Source organism: Strigops habroptila, chromosome 4, assembly GCF_004027225.2.
Source record: "Strigops habroptila isolate Jane chromosome 4, bStrHab1.2.pri, whole genome shotgun sequence".
Taxonomy (NCBI): domain Eukaryota; kingdom Metazoa; phylum Chordata; class Aves; order Psittaciformes; family Psittacidae; genus Strigops; species Strigops habroptila.
In genome coordinates this window covers 1,692,681-1,712,031 of record NC_046358.1, presented here as the reverse complement: position 1 = coordinate 1,712,031, position 19,351 = coordinate 1,692,681, and the positions used below count along the sequence as shown (strand labels likewise).

The 19,351-nt window shown below is 53.3% G+C and overlaps 1 protein-coding gene across 4 annotated transcripts in view; it reads left to right on the top strand.

Annotated features, from left to right (window-relative positions):
* MYRF (myelin regulatory factor) overlaps positions 1-19,133 on the top strand; it is a 60,685-nt gene extending 41,552 nt beyond the window's left edge. For 3 of the 4 annotated variants that reach the window (XM_030483581.1, XM_030483578.1, XM_030483577.1), the window contains 20 exons: positions 1,763-1,958; positions 2,421-2,497; positions 3,132-3,242; positions 3,962-4,052; positions 5,270-5,470; positions 6,887-6,995; positions 7,325-7,434; positions 8,571-8,731; positions 9,909-9,981; positions 10,281-10,369; positions 10,499-10,567; positions 11,724-11,804; positions 13,629-13,714; positions 14,550-14,711; positions 15,365-15,631; positions 16,352-16,439; positions 16,578-16,652; positions 16,759-16,861; positions 17,347-17,421; positions 17,882-19,133. In XM_030483581.1, the coding sequence (XP_030339441.1) occupies positions 1,763-1,958; positions 2,421-2,497; positions 3,132-3,242; positions 3,962-4,052; positions 5,270-5,470; positions 6,887-6,995; positions 7,325-7,434; positions 8,571-8,731; positions 9,909-9,981; positions 10,281-10,369; positions 10,499-10,567; positions 11,724-11,804; positions 13,629-13,714; positions 14,550-14,711; positions 15,365-15,631; positions 16,352-16,439; positions 16,578-16,652; positions 16,759-16,861; positions 17,347-17,421; positions 17,882-17,968 (2,311 nt within the window). In that variant the 3' untranslated portion in view covers positions 17,969-19,133. The remainder of the gene's footprint in view (positions 1-1,762; positions 1,959-2,420; positions 2,498-3,131; positions 3,243-3,961; positions 4,053-5,269; positions 5,471-6,886; positions 6,996-7,324; positions 7,435-8,570; positions 8,732-9,908; positions 9,982-10,280; positions 10,370-10,498; positions 10,568-11,723; positions 11,805-13,628; positions 13,715-14,549; positions 14,712-15,364; positions 15,632-16,351; positions 16,440-16,577; positions 16,653-16,758; positions 16,862-17,346; positions 17,422-17,881) is intronic. The other variant, XM_030483579.1, reaches the window with a different exon arrangement.
* The last annotated feature ends 218 nt before the right edge of the window (positions 19,134-19,351 follow it).

The following is a 19,351-nucleotide window of genomic DNA, read 5'->3' as shown; positions in this document are numbered from 1 at the left end:
CCTCCCATTGCTCTTGACACTATCTGTCTGTAATAAGGTGGAAGCCACAAGTGGTTTGCTTTTGTGGACGAGCATTCCAGAGTTTTTAAGCCTGATGTCAAGGCTGAGCTCCCCTTTACCTCATCCATAGCTCTAATTACAATGAGATTTGGGTGTGCTGCTAGAGCTGCTTGATGGGGAGGTGGGAGAAGAGGCATCTCCTTTCCCACCACCAAGGGCAAGTGGTGCCCCAGGGGCCCACCAGCCCAGGGCTGGGGTTTTGGATGGTAAGAGAAAAGGGACTTGCTGCAAAGGCCACGTATTTCCCTCGTTCCCATAGGAACCAGCCCATTAAAGAGGTGTAGATTAAACCTCCCCAGCTGGTGTGTGTTCACTGCGCAGCCATGGCCCCCTCCTCCTCCTCCTTCTCCTTCTCTTTTTCCTCCAGACTTGCTGGAGCTGGAAGCTTTTGGCAGCAGCTGGAGCAGGTGGTGTGATTCTGGGAATCCAGCATGCAGGCAGTAGCAGGGATAGAACAGGCAACGCTGGGAATGCAATGGGTGAAGCAGGAAGAGGTGTGGGACCGCACACCCCAGGTCAGCCTGAACTGCTTCTCCCACCAAGCAGCACTAAAAGGTCTGCTCCAGGCTTTGGGCAGGCAGTGAAGCTTGGTGTATGTTGAGCTAGGGCTGAGCAGCACTCAGAAAGGAGATGGTAACATGTAGTGGTTTATATTATGCTATATTTATAGTATTAGGGCTATAGTGTGGCATATAGAGGGGTGGTTGCCCCAGCATTCGCATCAAACCCTAGTCATAGAATCAGACTGGTTTGGGTTGGAAGGGAGCTTAAAGCTGATCCAGTTCCAGCCCCCTGCCACGGGCAGGGACACCTTCCACTAGAGCAGGTTGCTCCAAGCCCCTGTGTCCAACCTGGCCTTGAACACTGCCAGGGATGGGGCAGCCACAGCTTCTCTGGGCACCCTGTGCCAGCGCCTCAGCACCCTCACAGGGAAGAGCTTCTGCCTCAGAGCTCATCTCAATCTCCCTTCTGGCAGGTTAAAGCCATTCCCTCTTGGCCTGTCACTACCTGGCCCCAGAGCTGGATCAGGGCTGCAGGGGGGGTCTCCCCAGAGCACAGCAGAGGGGGAGAATCCCCTCCCTTGACCTGCTGCTTATGCTTTGGGGGTGCAGCCCAGCACATGGGGGGTTCTGTGCTGCAGGCTCATACTGCCACAATCACAGGATCCATTTTCCTTTCCAGTTGAAGACCCACCTAAAGCAAAGCTTGCAGCTTCAAGGAGCTATGGACCTTCTCTGAGCTCTCACCCTCACATAGCAGGGTGGGTTGCTGTGTGGGCTTAGGCAAGGTGGTGGGTTCATGTTGGGCAGGGCCTGCCTGTGCCTGTCAGCCCCAAGAGCAGCATCAGTGCAAGACAGGAGGGATGGCATCAGAAGCCATCTCATTTGCCCCAACACAGCCCTCCTTCCCCTCCCATGTGCCTGCTGTGCCTCAGGATTATTCTGTGTCTCTATGTGTGAGTAGATGTGGTCTTCACCATCTGTGGTGTGGTGGGACTGTTCATGTATGGTAGAACACAGAGGTGAGCTGGTCCCCCAGCCCTTCCCATGCACATCCATACCTCAGGATGTGGCCATGTACCATGCCTTATGGACACCTCCTTGCCTCTGTTTTGGGTGCGTGGCTTATCCTTCCCCCCATCAGCATTACCCTCTGTGGGGTGCACAGGGCTCTGCTCTAACTCCCGTTGTCTTCTCCACAGCCCAATGCTCACGTACCGCGTAGATGCTGACAAAGGGTTCAACTTCTCTGTGGGTGATGATGCCTTTGTGTGCCAGAAGAAGAATCACTTCCAGGTCACGGTCTACATCGGCATGCTTGGAGATCCGAAGTATGTGAAGACCCCCGAGGGCCTGAAACCCTTAGAGTGCTTCTACCTGAAGCTGCACGGAGTGAAGGCAAGCGGGAGCTAGGGGCCAGTAGCAAATCCAGCAGGGAGAAGGGGTGCTTGGCAGGCTGGGATCAGGCAACAGCTCATCTTCATGTCCTAACTCATAGGGGAGCGTGTAGGGAGAGTGCTGATGGCCAGAACAAGGCAGATCTTGATTAATGAGTGCTAAGATGGACTCAGGTCCATGGACACACCATGGCTGGGTGTCTTCAGGGCTACCTCTCACTCACCTTTGACTCTGGAGGTATATAAGGACTTTGGGAAGATCCTTTCACCCTCAACCACCCCCTTCCCAAGTGAGGCACCCATGCTTGGCCAATGACCATGCTCAAGTTGGGTGTTGCAAGTCGGTTGTACTGAGTGATAGGAGAGCTGGGCAGACGCCTACCCTGTGCTGGGATGAAGGAGGTGGGAAGGGGAAGGTCTCAACTCTCTGCTATTTGTCACATGCCCCAATCTTTGTTTCCAGCTAGAGGCCTTGAACCAGTCGATCAACATAGAGCAGTCACAGTCTGACCGCAGCAAACGGCCCTTCAACCCTGTGACGTGAGTATTGTTCATGCTGGGGAGAGTGATGCTGGGCCATAAGCAACAGCAGAAGAAGGTGGGGAAATGGGCTGAGCTGGAGGTCTCAGGATTGTGCTGTGGGTGTCACAGTCTCCAGTTTGCTCCTGTTTCCCACATCAAATTTCCTTCTCTTTACATTCCCTTTACATGCCCAGTTCATAGACCTGCCTTGATGGAGCAGGTCAGGAGATGGCCATAGAATCATAGAATGCTTTGGGTTGGAAAGGACCTTAAGGTCATCTAGTTCTAACCCCCCTGCCATGGTCAGGGGCACCTCACACTAAAACATGTCACCCAAGACTCTGTCCAACCTGGCTTTGAACACTGCCAGGGATGGGGCAGCCACAGCTTCTCTGGGCACCCTGTGCCAGCGCCTCAGCACCCTCACAGGGAAGAGCTTCTGCCTTATATCTAACCTGAACTTCCCCTGTTTCAGTTTGAACCCATCACCCCTTGTCCTATCACTGCAGTCCCTGATGAAGAGCCCTTCTCCAGCACCCTTGTAGCCCCCTTCAGACACTGGAAGCTGCTCTGAGATCTCCATGCAGCCTTTCCCCAAAGCACCTCCTCTCCAGCAGAGTCCTCACTCACTCCTCTCTTTTCCTTTCCTCAGGGTCAACCTGCCTCCAGAGCAGGTCACCAAAGTCACCGTGGGGCGGCTGCACTTCAGTGAGACCACAGCCAACAACATGCGGAAGAAAGGCAAACCCAACCCAGACCAGAGGTGAGGAGCACAGATACCTTCTCCAAGCCATTCTGAGCACCCAGGGCCTGTGGATGTGCCAGTCCCTGGGTTGGGGAGTGTAGCTGGAGGGAGGGAGACATGGGGAACAGGTCCTGAATTGGCCATCCTTGTTCGTGTGGAGGAGAGGAGGTGTCTGCTGTGGCCACAAGAAGAGTCCCCCACTCTATGAGGGGTTGGGGACAGTGCATGTGGCCCACAGCACAAGGAGTGTGCAATTCTGGTGTCCTCAGCATAAGGAGGACATAGAGCTGTTGGAGCAAGTCCAGAGGAGGCCACAAGGATCATCAGGGGCTGGAGCACGTCCTGTATGGAGACAGGCTGAGAACATTGGGGCTGTTCAGCCTGGAGATGAGAAGCTGCGTGGAGACCTCAGAGCAGCTTCCAGTGTCTGAAGGGGGCTACAAGGATGCTGGAGAGGGACCTTCATCAGGGACTGGAGTGATAGGACAAGGGGTGATGGGTTCACACTGAAACAGGGGAAGTTCAGGTTAGATATAAGGCAGAAGTTCTACCCTGTGAGGAGCGTTAAGGTCTCTTCCAACACAAACCAGGCTGGGATTCTGTGATTCATGAGAGGTTTGGGACAGTGCCTGTGCCCCACAGCACACTGAGAGGGGATGTTCCAAGCCAACCTCAGCCTCCAGAGGAAGCAGTTCCCAGTGCGGGATAGCACCCTGACCTCTTCTCCCTCTTGGCAGGTATTTCATGCTCGTGGTAGCCTTGCAGGCACATGCACAGAACCAGAACTACACGCTGGCAGCTCACATCTCTGAGCGCATCATTGTCAGGGTAAGTCTCTTTCTCCTCCCTCAGCCTCTGCACGTACCCAATCGTCCTTTGCTGGATGTCCTGGGTGGTGATCCTCCTTCCTTCCTCTGGCTTTTCAGTGCTTTCCCCACCTATCTCTTTCCCATCTTCTCCAAACTCTTAGCTTTGCTTCTCCCTGTCCATGCCTGCATTCTGGCTCCTGCCTTTCCACATGTGCTTCATTAGAGCAGCCTCACTGCGTGCAAGAACCTGCAGCCTCCTTGGTGCCCGCCACAGAACCAAACAGAACTGCAGGCAGCCTGGACTGTCCCATCTCATGTGGGTCACAGAACCACAGCAGCAGGGCAGAACCCCAGGGTTTGGGACCCAGGAGCAGCAGCCATGTCACTTGGTCTCCTGCTGTCCTTTGTAGTTCTGATTGGGTTGTTGGAACAGCTTTGATAGCTGAGGTAACAGACAGCTCAAGAAAGCAGGGAGAGGAGCAGAGGAGGCTTAGCCTTTAGGGCTCCTGCAGAGGGAGGCTTGGACAGGGCCAGCAGATGAATGTCAAGTTGCCTCTGCTGTCAGGGCAGGCTGATATCTGTTCCCAGGGCTGGCAGCAGATCCCTATCTCTGCCACTTTGCCTTGCAAAGCTCTGTCTCAGACCTCCACAGCCTTGCTTGTCCTTTGCTGGCTCTGCCCTGGCTGTCTATCCAGCTCCTTGCTGTCCCTGTGAGGCTGGGACTGCCACAGCTCAGTCTCGATGTCCTCCTAGGGCTGTAATTCAGTGCACTGCAGGCTGGAGAGGGCACCCGTGCCAGGATCTCATGACCTAGAGATGTTCATCCCAACATCCTGTTCATCCCAACAGGCCCTTCCTACTTGTCGGGGTACCTGAATGAACACGCACCGGTTTCACCCAAGATCTTCCCCATCTCTTCCTTCTATGGAGCAAGGACATCCTTGCTGGGTGTTTCTGCTTATGCCAAGCTTTGTTTTGGAGCTGTTTCCCACCCATACTAATGGGGACAGCACCGTCCAGGCCACCACAGCAGCTTGGGGCTCTCTGATGTCCATCTGTTGCTCACATCCTCTCCTGCTATACAGTTCTGCAACGTGCATGGAGGGATGTGTCTGTAGGGCTCTCCTGGCCTCCTCACTCTGTCTACATCTCCAAGTGCCTCTGCCCAGCACTGCTGCAGCATTCCTCTCCCTGGACCTGCTACTTCTCAGTCCCCACCTCCCTGTCTCTCCACAGGCCTCCAACCCCGGCCAGTTTGAGAGTGACAGTGATGTGCTCTGGCAACGGGCACAGCTCCCTGACACTGTTTTCCACCATGGCCGGGTCGGCATCAACACGGACCGCCCCGATGAAGCCCTCGTGGTCCATGGCAATGTGAAGGTTATGGGGTCACTGATGCACCCTTCAGATGCCCGAGTGAAGGAGGACATCCAGGAGGTAAGAGTCAGCCAAAGCAGGCTTGGGGTGATCAGAGACCTGAGGAGGCACCACAGAACACGTAAGTGTCCTTGTGAGCCTCTTTCAGCTGCTGATTTGACATGGTCCTTATGGGTAACCTGATCTCCTGTTGACCAGATTTTGACAAGGTCCTTATGGGCAACCTCAGTTCCTATGGGCCAGATTTTGACATGGTCTTATGGGCAACCTGAGCTGCTATTGACCAGGTTTTGACATAGTCCTTACAGGCAACCTGAGCTCCTGTTGACCAGATGGAAAGTGCCTTAGGATTCTGTCCGTGTCTGTCCCAAACACAGCCTGCCCACTGTGTCTTAAGGAATATTGACTCTTCCACTGTTAGCCAGAACTAGTAAATGCAGAAGTTACAAACCTGAGTATATCAGGTTGTACACTAGGGCTTTGCCTTGGTGAGAGGCTCAGCTCTGCTCTGAAGTCCTCTGATGTGGATGTCTCATCTGGAGGACTGTGTCCAGTTCTGGGTTTCTCAGTACAAGAGAGACATGGAGCTCCTGGAGCAAGTCCAGCAAAGGGCTTCTAGAATGATTCTAGGTCTGGAGCATCTCTCCTATGAGGAAAGGCTGAGGGAGCTGGGCCCGGAGAAGAGAAGGCTCAGGGGTATCTGATCCGTGTGTATAAGTATCTGAAGGGAGGGTGTCAGGAGGATGGGGCCAGACTCTTCTCAGTGGTGCCAGGAGATAGGACAAGAGGCAATGAGCATAAACTAAACCACAGGAAGTTCCACCTGAACATGAGGAAGAACTTCTTCACTGTGCGGGTGACTGAGCATTGGAATAGGTTGCCCAGAGAGGTTGTGGAGTTTCCTTCCCTGGAGATATTCAAGACCCATCTGGACACAACTCTGAGCAACGGGCTTTAGGCGACCCTGCTTCTTTGATGGTCCCTTCCAACCTCAACCATTCTGTGATTCACCCCATATTCATAGAATCCCAAACTGGTTTGTGTTGGAAGGGACCTTAAAGCTCATCCAGTTCCAACCCCCTGCCATGGGCAGGGACACCTTCCACTAGCCCAGGTTGTCCACTTTCAGTTGTTGAACGTCAGCTTTGCACCCTCTTCCTCCCTTCTGCTTCCTTGGTGGGTGCTCCATCCAAGAGACAGCACAGAGCAAATGTCATCTCTAGCCTATCTCAGGGCTGCTGTAGGCAGGGAGGTCACTGGGCTCGCTGGACCACTGGACCAGCTTTACCTGGGCAATCCCAAGAGCTGAACTCCAGTGCAGATGTTTTTTGTCCTAATGTTGGTCTGAGTAGGTCCAGAGCTGTCTCACAGAGGTATTACCATGGGCTGTAGTGGGATTTGCTACTTGGAACCAGAATGATGGGAACTGAAGGAGCAACATCCCATTTAGGAGGTGCATGTGTCTGTCTTATCCAGGTGGACACCACAGAACAGCTGAAAAGGATCTCCCGGATGCGGCTGGTGCACTACAACTACAAGCCTGAGTTTGCAGCCACAGTGGGCATTGAGAACACCTCTGAGACAGGTACAGGCCCCATGTCACACCACAGTGGCCTGCTTGTGTCTCTAGTGCTGGACCTCATGTTCCACAACCCACCTTTTATACATGGTGCCAAGCCCTGCCTTTCCCTGCAGCTCTACCCAAGCATGGGGTAGTTGAGAGGGGGCTTCTCACCACTTCAAGTTTAGGCATCTAATGAAATTCCCTCTTTAATGGGTGGGAAAGAGGATGGCACTTCCCACAGTGGCTTATAGGGCTTCTGTGATAGCGACTACATGGGCCAGAGAAAGAGCTGTGGCAAGAGGAACCCTGCCCAGACCACCTTGACTCTCCACTATGCTGTTTCCATGCAGGTGTCATTGCTCAGGAGGTGAAGGAGATCCTCCCTGAAGCTGTGAAGGACACTGGGGACCTGGTCTTTTCCAATGGGAAGACCCTTGAGAACTTCTTGGTGGTGAACAAGGTTGGTGACAAGGAGACTGTTGAACCTGTGGAGCTGGAAATGGAAGAGGGAAACTGTGATGGCTGGGAAATGCTTCTAAGCCGACACCACCCAGATGAGTTTGAGACCTGGCTGGTCTTCCAGATAGTGGATTGCAGACATCAGTAAGGAGGAATTAGCCTGATGCTGGTGAAAGTTGGCAGCATCTCCCTCAGGAAGGGAGCATCTCCTTGTTGGCAGCCTCCTGTAGGGAGGCTCTTAGTCATAATCTCTCCTTTCTAGATAAGATAAGGTGCTTATGTCAAGATAACCCAGAGCACCTGGCTGCCTGACCTCTCTGTAACCTGTTTGCTGCTCTGGGCAGCAAGGGGAGAGCTTCCCAAAGCTGCCAGCTCTCTCCTGCATCACTGTCCAGAGTAGGAATGGCCAGGACTGACCTTAGTGCCTTGTTTTCTCTTGGTGGAAGCCTAGATCCCTGCAGTTACATCAGCAGCTAGTAGATGTGAACCTGACCTTTCGTGTCGCATCTGCACGTGAAGAGGAAGGATGCTCTCCAGGGGCTTCTGATTTGGGCTTTCCATTGATCTGGATCAACTCTCTGTTGGATAATGCTGCAGAATAGCTCCGACAGCTTGTGCTGTAGAGCAAGAGACAGACTTAGAGGGCTGGGGAGGAGCAGAGAAAGGGTAGATGGGGAGCATTGCTCACTTGGTTTGACCAGGGCCTCCTTGGAGACTCTGTGTATGTCTTTTGTGAGTGAGAAGGACTCTGAATTAGCACCAGTAGGAGAGTTGTCAAGGATCCTGCACTAACATTCATTGTTTTACTTTGGTTTGAAGATAATATAGAGTCATAGAATGGTTTGGGTTGGAAAGGACCTTAAGATCATACAGTTCTAACCCGCTGCCATGAGCAGGGACACCTTCCATTAGAGCAGGTTGCTCTAAGCCCTGTCCAGCCTGGCCTTGAACACTGCCAGGGATGGAGCATTTACCACTTCTTCTTGCATCCAGGGGCTGTAGAGATCTAGATATGGTGGTGTTGTGTACCCCTTCCCTTGGGACAGGGCGCAGCAGAGCAGTCAGGGCAGCCAGAACCATGGGAGCAGAAGTGTCTCCACATTCCAGGCCACTCAGACTGTGACCTGTTCCCTGCAGGAGCGCATCTTCATGGAGAACGTGGGAGCTGTGAAGGAGCTGTGCAAGCTGACAGACAACCTGGAGACCCGCATCGATGAGCTGGAGAGGTGGAGCCACAAGCTGGCCAAGCTGAAGCGCTTAGACAGCATGAAGTCAACTGTGAGCTCTGGGGCATTCAGGTATGGGCATCCTGAGGGTACAGGCTCCTTTTGAGCCCAGGGAGCCCTAAGTAACAGCTTGGATTGGGAAAGGGGAGGAGTGGTAGGGTGTTGGTAGTTGTCATTTAGCCTGGGGTAGATTGAAGCTGTTGAGATTGATCAGACAGGTCTGGCAAACACATATCAACAGCCTGCTCTTAGACCAGCCCCAAAACCTTGGTATGACATTGTCTCCACCTTGCCTTAGAGTGAGTGAGTGGCTTTCTCAGGACAAAGAGTTTCTCATCTTCCAAAATCATCATACTGACCCTGGTGAGCTTATGTGGGTTTTGGGTCAGAATTCAGGCTTTCTGGGCAGTGGGACAGCACTGCACCAGCCCCTGAGCAGATGAAGTGACAAGGGTTTGGACTGTCACAGAATCATCATAGCATCCCAGACTATTTTGGGCAGGCTGTGGAGGTCGGGTATCCAGTGTGTGTTGAGCCAGGGCTGAACAGCATTCAGAAAGGAGGTGGTAACCTGTAATGGTTCCTATTTGACTGTGCTTATAGTATTAGTGCTGTAGTGTGGCATAAAGAGGAGTGGTTGCCCCAGCATCCTCATCAAAGCCTAGTCATAGAATCCCAGAGTGGTTTGTGTTGGAAGGACCCTTTAAAGCTCCTCCAGTTCCAATCCCCTGCCACGGGCAGGGACACCTTCCACTAGAGCAGGTTGCTCCAAGCCCCTGTGTCCAACCTGGCCTTGAACACTGCCAGGGATGGGGCAGCCACAGCTTCTCTGGGCACCCTGTGCCAGCGCCTCAGCACCCTCACAGGGAAGAGCTTCTGCCTCAGAGCTCATCTCAGTCTCCCCTCTGGCAGGTTAAAGCCATTCCCCTTGGCCTGTCCCTACAGGCCCTTGTCCAAAGCCCCTCTCCAGGTTTCCTGGAGCCCCTTTAGGCACTGGAGCTGCTCTAAGGTCTCCCCTTCAGGAGCCTTCTCTTCTCCAGGCTGCCCCAGCCCAGCTCTCTCAGCCTGGCTCCAGAGCAGAGCTGCTCCAGCCCTTGCAGCAGCTCCGTGGCCTCCTCTGGCCTCACTCCAACAGCTCCACGTCCCTCTTGTGCTGCTGCCCCCGGTCATGCCACACATGAGAATCACATTTTCGCCTTTGAGTGCTGGCCCTGCACAGCTCAGTTCTGTTCCTCCTTTCTCCTTGCAGCCAAACTGGAAGCCAGTTCAGCCGTGCAGGAAGTGTGCCCCACAAAAAGAGGCCCCACAAAGTGGCCAGCAAGGTAAGGAACTGCTCCCAAAGGAGCAGGGGAAGATTGCCTGTCTAAGAACAGTCATCTGCATGTTCCTTGTATGTTCTCTTACATATGCTGCGGAGGGAGAGACTCTCTCTGTTTGCATTTCCATGATCTCTCCTTCATTTTTGTCCATGCCTAATGAAGATGTTATTTGGCTTATGTGTTGAGGGTGTTTGGGGCTTGCAGGGGAGCAGGAAGAAAGCTTGGGCTGGGCTGGGTGAGATCTATGAAAGAACAAGAGCAATAAGGAGCCCTGAGCTCATCTTGGGGTCTATCTCTTGCAGTCACCATCGGTTGTCCCGGAGCAGGCATGCATCAGCCAGCGCTTCCTGCAGGGCACCATCATCGCCCTGGTCATCATCATGGCATTCAGGTGAGACCCACTTCTCCAGCTCATCAGCAAGGGGCTTTGGTCCTACAGCTTCTTCCCTGGGCTGGAATCCCTTGGAAGATCAGTACCACGACATGTCCCTTGCTCCATGCTCGTCCTCTTTCTTTCCAGTGTGGTGTCCATGTCGACGCTCTATGTGCTGAGCTTGCGCAGTGAAGAGGACCTTGTGGATATTGATGGGTAGGTACTTCTTGCTCAATGGGAGGGAGGTGGTGACCAGGGGAGACTGAAGCACAAAAAGCAGCCACTGTGGGGTTACTGAGGACAGTTCCAGTGGGTCAAGCTGTAAAGCCAACCAAACACATCCACACATCCCAGTCTGGTGTCAGTTAAATTATCTGGAGCAAGAAGTGAGGAAGAGAGAAGAAAAAGGAAATACCCTGTTGATTGACTGCTCATATATCCACTTGTGGCTGGTGTGAATGTTCTTTGGATGCCTCTTCAGCTGGACTAAAAGAGCATCGTCCCATCTATTGCAGTGGGGCTGGACCAAGCAGGAGTTTTGGTCGTATCACAGAACCATAGAATGATTTGTGTTGGAAGGGCCCTTTAAAGCTCATCTAATTCCAACCCCCTGCCACAGGCAGGGACGCCTTCCACTAGAGCAGGTTGCTCCAAGCCCCTGTGTCCAACCTGGCCTTGAACACTGCCAGGGATGGGGCAGCCACAGCTTCTCTGGGCACCCTGTGCCAGCGCCTCAGCACCCTCACAGGGAAGAGCTTCTGCCTCAGAGCTCATCTCAGTCTCCCCTCTGGCAGGTTAAAGCCATTCCCCTTGGCCTGTCCCTACAGGCCCTTGTCCAAAGCCCCTCTCCAAGTTTCCTGGAGCCCCTTTAGGCACTGGAGCTGCTCTAAGGCCTCCCCTTCAGGAGCCTTCTCTTCTCCAGGCTGCCCCAGCCCAGCTCTCTCAGCCTGGCTCCAGAGCAGAGCTGCTCCAGCCCTCGCAGCATCTCCGGGGCCTCCTCTGGCCTCGCTCCAACAGCTCCACGTCCTCTTGTGGTGTTGTCCCAGAGCTGTTTCTCTGCAAACACTGTCCGTTGTGTGGAGAGAGCATCAAGGGAACAGCCCCAGCCCTGCAAGCACGAGCAGCCTGTGCTGAGCAGTGTTTTGTCTCACTTCCCTCCTTTGGAACCTCACATTTCCAGATAATGAGTCTCTTTTTCTCTCTCTTTCCTCCTCCCTGTCCTATTCCTCTCCCTCCTGTCCCGGTTCCACCTCATCCCACCCATTTTCTTCCCACTTTGCCTTTCATTTTCCCATTCTTGTATTTTTTAATTTCCATCATCTTCCATATCCTCCTCATCCTTCCTTTCCCATCTCCCCTCACTGTCCTGTAGCTCCTTTGCTGTGCCCACTGCCTGTCTCCTGGCCCTCTTTCGGTACAGGGGTCCTGGGGTCCCGGTCGCTCTGTGTCCACGGTATGTTACTCTTTCATTATACTCTTATTGAATTGCTTCATCCCTCAAGTCCTCTTCTTTCTTCCATCTCCACCACAGAAGACCAAGAAACATTGAAAGCAAAGGAAGGGAGATGAGTATACATCAGCAAGTGGGATTCCAAAAGGAAGGATTATGGACCCTGTGAGGAAGGGAAATGAGTAGGAGATTGAAGAACCAATTCATCAAAGGTGAAATAAAGACATTATGTACTACAGGTAGAGCAGGAGCAGTTTGAAACGAGTAAAGAGAGTATGTGAAAGGATGAAGACTTAGAAGGATTAGCCCTAAAGCTGTTCCTATCCTCTCTTCATAAGGGAGTAGCTTTATTATGGAGGTTCACTCTCAAGTATAATCCATGTTACTGTGTGAAAGGATAGAAATAAAACCTATGTGATTTCTTTGTATGAACCATCACCTCTGGGAGAGTTTGGAAAGGTGCTGACAGAGGGAATGGTGCTGAGTTACTCATTAGGCCCTGTAAAGCACCTTGGTTAATGGGATCTGCAGGGCTGCTGGAAAACACTTTGGTTAAATGAAATGCGGGTCCTACCTGTCCATCAGGTCCTTTTGGACAAAGCACTACATGAAGAGCAGTGGAAGAGACAATTCTTTAGGAACTCCACATCAGGGTGTTTCATAGGAAGCTGTTAAAAAAGTATCTGCTTGTGGGATGCAAGACAAAGCCATGCATGGGAAGTGTTGATGAGGAAGTGGAGGAAGATGAGGGATGCATCTTTGGCTTGGAGGAAGGTTAACTCCAGAGGCTCATGCCCACATGCCCTCCAGGAGACTATTATGGCATCTCCTTTCACCAGGAAAAGTACTACAGGCAATAAGCTAAGTCTTTCAGGAGACAAACTGGTATTTTGATGTCTGTAAATGAGTGAAAGCTCCATTTATCTTTGAGAAACCTTGAGCAATGCAAAGGGGACAGGCAAGACATGAGTACAGTGTGGGACAGGTAGAACTGAACTGCTCCTGGGAAGGGTCTGGACAGGTAAAATCTTGAATGTCTTTATTAGGAGCTCATTAAAACTTCCTGCTCAGTGGACAGCTACAGTGTGTGAAGGCAAGAGCTTGGGTTATCCCATATCTCCATAGGTGGTGTGCCCATGTAACTGGTGCCCAGAAGTGGTGTTGCTCTGGGCTCCTTGTATAGACATTGGAGAAGAGCAGCATGAGGCAGTGGTTCCTCCCCTTTCACATCTGCCTTACCCCCAGGAGGTGCCTGTGGTGTCCTCAGCTCAGGTCTTGGTAGCTTCAGTGGAACACCCAAAATTACCTGGGATGAATCTGGGTGGGATTGTATGTGTTCATAATAAACAAGGTGAGGAACAGTCTGTCTCCAAGAGAGAAGGGCCAATTCCCTTAAGGAATGGTGAGAGCTTGGTACCTGTTATGGCCTAATGTGTTGAGACCTGAGCACATAAATCCACCTAGGAGAACACTGTTGGAAATCAAGTCCACTGAGTACACCCTGTTCCATAGTGAGCATGAAGGGAGCATCACTGGTGTCCTCTGAACCAGCTGGGACTTCTTGCCAGACATAGGACTGCCACTGAATCTGCTGTGGCATTTCCAAGCTCTCCTTGCTGTCTCCATGGCTTGCATACTTCTCTCCTGCCTTTCCTTTCCCAGATGGCTCCAGTCTGTGCTTCTCCTCACCCTTGCGCTCTCTGCATCGGCTCTTGCTCCATGTACCTGGTCCCATCACCCCACCCGCTGCTACAGCCGCTTCTCTCTTACATACAGTGACACTGTTGTCCTGAGGTGAAGGTTTTCACCATGTTTTCCCCATTTCAGGTCAGGCCAGAACTCTGGTAAAACACAGATAGTGCGATCCACAGCTGCATCGAATGGAGCCAGCAGCAGGATCCCCACACATCATGGTAGGTAACAGTGGGGCAGAGGGTTTGGTGGATGCACATGATGGTGGGTTGTGGGGCAGGGTGATGAATGTGGCTGGTCCTCCATGCCAGAGGCTGGCAGTGGGAGGTCATAGAATCCCAGCCTGGTTTGGGTCGAAGTGACCTTAAAGCTCACCCAGTTCCACCCCCTGCCCCGGGCAGGGACACCTTCCACTAGAGCAGGTTGCTCCAAGCCCCTGTGTCCAACCTGGCCTTGAACACTGCCAGGGATGGGGCAGCCACAGCTTCTCTGGGCACCCTGTGCCAGCGCCTCAGCACCCTCACAGGGAAGAACTTCTGCCTAAGAGCTCATCTCAGTCTCCCCTCTGGCAGGTTAAAGCCATTCCCCTTGGCCTGTCCCTCCAGGCCCTTGTCCAAAGCCCCTCTCCAGGTTTCCTGGAGCCCCTTTAGGCACTGGAGCTGCTCTAAGGTCTCCCCTTCAGGAGCCTTCTCTTCTCCAGGCTGCCCCAGCCCAGCTCTCTCAGCCTGGCTCCAGAGCAGAGCTGCTCCAGCCCTCGCAGCAGCTCCGGGGCCTCCTCTGGCCTCGCTGCAGCAGCTCCACGTCCCTCTTGTGCTGTTGCCCCAGAGCTGGATCAGGACTGCAGGGGGGGTCTCCCCAGAGCACAGAGGGGGAGAATCCCCTCAATGACCTGCTGCTCACACTCTGGGGGTGCAGCCCAGCACACAGGGGAGTTCTGGACTGCAGGGTCCTGGGGCTCTGGTTCTGTGGAAGGGATGCTGGGGGCACTTGGTGCTGCTCCTGTTGGATACCTCTCCATTTGACTTACTCCTCATGTCCCTGCTGTTTGTCCTGCAGCCACAGAGGATGCTCATGACCTGCTCCTTGGCTCACCTGGTCCCAGCGTGTTAGCCTGCTTCAGCCCGCCCTGTTTCTCCATGTGCTGCTCTGCTGCTCCCACCAATGCCTCTTCTGTTACCCTCTCTGAGACCAGCCCCACTCATGCCACTAACCGGACAGGTAAGAACTAGCCCAGGCACCCAGGAGAAGCTGGGGCAACACCAAGGTCTGTCTCACCATTGCATCACCTCATGTCCCCAGCCCTGTCTTGCCTTGTGTCTTACGTTATGAAAGGACATGCCTGGTTCCTATCACACCACTGCCTGGGTTGGGACCAACCAGGACCCACTGAGTCCTGGCAGGCAGCAGTGGGACAAAGCAGCACTGTGAGGCTGAACCCATGCGGCATGGTTCAGACATCCATGATCATGTTGCCAGAGCTAAGTGAGGGCTGGAAGGTCTCTGGAGCTGCTGCTTTGCCAGCACCAAGTCACAAGAGGCAGCCGAATCTTGAGTCTGATCTTATTCCTCTGTTGGCTTTGAGCAGGCTTCTGGCATTCCAGGGCTGTGATGCCTCTTGGCTGCCCAAGCAGGCCTTTTGCAAGCTCATGTGCTCCACCATTATCACTGTTACTGGAGGAACAGCATCTTGGACAGTCGCTGCAGAGCCAAAACACCCCTGGAGTCATGCTTTAAGCACCTTGTCCTACCGAGCACAGGGCTGTGTCCCTGCTTTGCCCCTCTCTAGCTTCCCTTTGCTGCAAGGATCCCACCGGGAACAGGCTTCCAGCCTCTGCCTACCTCTCCCCACACCCTTTCTCTCCCTTTTCCAGACCAAAGCCAACCCTCCCTCCTGCCGGTGACAAACATCAAAGGCAAATCCAGGGGCATCCCAGGGAAAGCGACTTCCTACGCCAAGTGGCCAAAGACGCCGGACAGGTCTCAGAGCTTTGGCAGCCCCAATGCCAGCCCCTCTTCCCCCTTCACCCACAGCAAAGCCAAGGACATCTCCAACCTCTCCCTGGGGCAGCCCCGGCAGCAGCGCAGCATCAAGCAGCCGCTGAGCCAGTGGCCCCGCACGGAGGAGCCCAGCACGGGTGGTAGGTGGATTCTATCTTCTCTCCCTGCATTGACACCATGGTCCTGGGCTCTCTCTTGGGGTATCCTCAAGCAACTGAGGCTCATCTTTTGAATGTTAATGTTTTATACATACTGTGTATCTTGATAAGCAAAACAAGTGGTATAATCTGACCTGCTGTGGAAGGGAAACTATAGAGATGGGTTAATGGTTGGACTCGATGATCTTAAAGGTCCTTTCCAACCTAAATGATGCTATGATTCTCCCGCACAGCTTTCACTGTGTCTCTCCATCCTGCAGCTTGTTTGCCCCCGATGCAGCCAGATTCAACCTTCAGCCCTGCTTGGAGCCCTTCCTTCCTTGTGCTGCCCTGCACTTTCTGGCCGTGTTACCCTGTTGCTAGTTCCCTTTGGAGGCTGTCATAGCAGCATCTGCATTCCAAACCCCATCTCAGTGTGCTCAGCTATAGGTAAATCAGATCTAGAAGAAGAAACACAGAGATTCAGTGATGCTGGCAGTAAAGAGAAAGGAGTGTTGATGACCAGCCATTGGTGTAGTCTGGGGCACCCCTTCTCCTGGCTCTCCATGGCTGGATGTGGTGTTAGCACAGCCCTGCAGCAGCCTGATGCCCCTCTCTGATTACACAGTGATAAGAGAAGACAGTCTGGGTGCCAGGCATCCTTCAGGGTACCCCAACACCATCCTTTTGGTGTTCCTCAATAGTCTGTTCTCCATCCTGCAGGGTCCAGCCCAGTGCTGCTCTCCATCCGGATCGTGGAGATCAATATGGTCATCGAGTCCCAGCACTGTGCAGCCATTGACACGTGCAGGTGAGTGAGGCCAGGCTGGTGGCATCACCGTGGTGGCAGCAGCAGTGTGGGAGCTCCCCTCTAGACCTTCACCCAACAGAGACTTTGGGTCCTGTCCACAGCCACCATGGTGAGATCTAATCCTCTCTGTGTCCCTAGGACTGGAAACTTCACCTACCGCATCCCTATCAGCCAGCTCACAGCAGTGAACACCAACCTGACCTTGGAGATGAAGTGAGTGCACAGGGCTCATCTCTTTGGTGTTTTGGTCCCTCTGAAGTTGGGGAAGAGGTGGCAGGTGCTGCTCTTTTCAGGGTCTTACCATGTCTTGTCTCCTCAGCTCCTCCTCAGCTGTGTCCATCTCCCTTTGTGGCCTTGCCTCCAGTGACCCCTGCCAGGATGCTGCGAGCAGGAATAGCTCCACTGATGCCACAGACACAAAGGTAGGGAGGGAACAGGTCAAAATCCATACATGCCACCCCAGCACAGCACTGATCCCTGCAGAGGCATGCCAGCAGCCTGGCTAGGGCAGCGCAAGAGGGAATCCATGCTCACATAAAGCTGTACGCTGCACTGGCTAACATCCACAGGAGGTGGCTGGATACCTGATACATGTGCTCACTCATGGAATCATCCCATCCAACCCCTCTGCATGAGCCCCAGGACTGTGGCAAGAGTCCAGGCTGTAACACATCCTAATGAAATCCCTCCAGGGGGATTTTGCAGGGCTGGATGTGCAGAGCTGCAGCAAACCCTTCTTACCCTCTTTGCCCCTCTCAGTCCAGCTCAATTGCTGACCTTGGAGATGTTGCTCCTCCAGAGGCAGCACGACAGCAAAGGGTTGTGTTTCCTTGCCAGTCTGGCCCAGGAGGACGTTCTCAGATGCTCAGCCCCAATCTCATCCCAGCTATTCTCCTTTCTTCCCCAGGAGACCACGCACCATTGGCCTCTCGTGATGATGTCTTTCCGGGAGTTCACCTACCACTTCAGAGTAGCACAGCCTGTGAGTACCAGCAGCTGCTTTGTCCAGGGCTGAGCAGATGGAGAGCAATGGGACCATGGCAGGTTTAGCAGCCACATTGCACCGAGAGCCTTAGAATCATAGAGTCAACCTTAGAATGAAGGTTGGAAAAGACCTTTAAGATCATCAAGTCCAACCATTACCCCAGCACTGCCAAGGCCACCGCTAACCCATGTCACTAAGGGTCTTGTCTACACGGTTTGGGAACACTCCAGGGATGGTGATTCCACCACTTTCCTGGGAAGCCTGTTCCAATGCTTCTTTGAATCAGGTTTAGCACTGAGAGCCTTCCACAGCCCTCTCCATCATGGCTGTTGCCTTCCACAGTTACCTGGGTGGTGGTGGGATGACTTTTCTCTGCCCCAGCACATAATTCAGGCACCATTCCTCCCTTAGATCATGTATCCTACTCTTACCAGCTCTTTTTCTTGCTCTGTCACAGGGCCAAGCCAACTGCAGCACTGCTTCTGAGCAGATGGGCCACCTTTTCACTGACTATTACCTTCAGTTTTACTGGCTCTGTGAGTGAGTCCTGGCAGCACCAGTGCCCTCTGCTTGGAGAGAGCCAAGGGGGACTGGTGACACTGGGGAAGACTCCTGTATGCCCTCCTCTGCTAGCCCCCAGCCCCACATCACCCCCAGCCCCTATGTGGGGCTGGTTTGGCTGTGGCTGGTGCCACAGGCACTGAAGCACATGCAGAACATGGGACCTAAGCCGCAGAAACACAACCAGCCCCTTGGTATCTCCTGGGCTCACCTCACCCTGATTCCCACCATCCCAAACCTGTGTCTCCATCCCTTATGGGGATGCTTGTGTCCTCCATCACTTCTACTTCCCCCTTGCAACACTGGATTTGAAAGCATTACACTGGATGGGTCTGCCCATGGATGGGAGCTCCATCCTGTGCTGGCCCTGATGTACCACATCACTTCTTCACAACACTGGAATTGCTCAACACTGGAGCCCTTTCCAAGAGCACAACTCTGGAGTTTGGCTTGGAAAGGCAGGCTGTGCCTGGACGTACTGGAAGTCATACACTGGAGTTGCTGTTCCTTCTGGTTGGCCCAGGGCCACCCCTCCATAGTGCCCCCAAGACCCCTGGACCTGGAATGGACTCTCTATGGACAACAAAAGAAGGTGCAGCTTCATCTTTAGCCCCTTCTGTCCCCCTCCTTGCTGGACTCTTTCACCATACCCAGGTCTGGCTGGATGAACCCCACTAAAGCTGCTGCTGAGGCTGTGCCCAGGCCAAACCACGCGTGAGGACACTTCCCATCAACCCACAGAAGACAAATGACCCTGAGTCACCTGCATTAAATGTGGTGGGACCCCTTTTTAATTGTCATTTGGCAGCAGTGTGTGGCCTCTTGCAGTGTGTGGAGCTGTCAGGTCAACCCAGCCACCCAAATGTACGTTAGAGACCCCTGGCAAAGCCTGGTGGCACCCTGCAGAGCAAGGCTGAGTCCCTGGGGCCGTGTGATGTGGTTTCACTGGCTACCAGCTCCCTGCCAGGCACCGAAGAGGCTGATTATCACCCCCAAAGGGGCAATGGCAGTGACTGTGTGTCCTCGCTGTCACTGTTGGCTGAAAGCAGACAAGTGTATTTTGGGTATTTTACTGTTACAAGTTCTTAACTTGCTAAACTACTGAATTAGTTTGGGTTTAAACTGTATAAAAATGGGTCTATTACTTCTGTCCCTGTTGAGCTATGTGTGTTCTGCATAGGAAACCAAAGGGGGCCACTGCAAAGCTCCATGTTAAAGCTACAGCAGTGCTGGGAGGTATGAGACCAACCAACCAGTGCCTGTGTCCTCCCCTCATCCTGCTCCAGCACCTCTTGCCAAGGAGGCATCTGAGTTCCTGGAGGATGAGCTGTATTTCCCTAAGGAAAGCTCAGCCATTGCTGGGGAC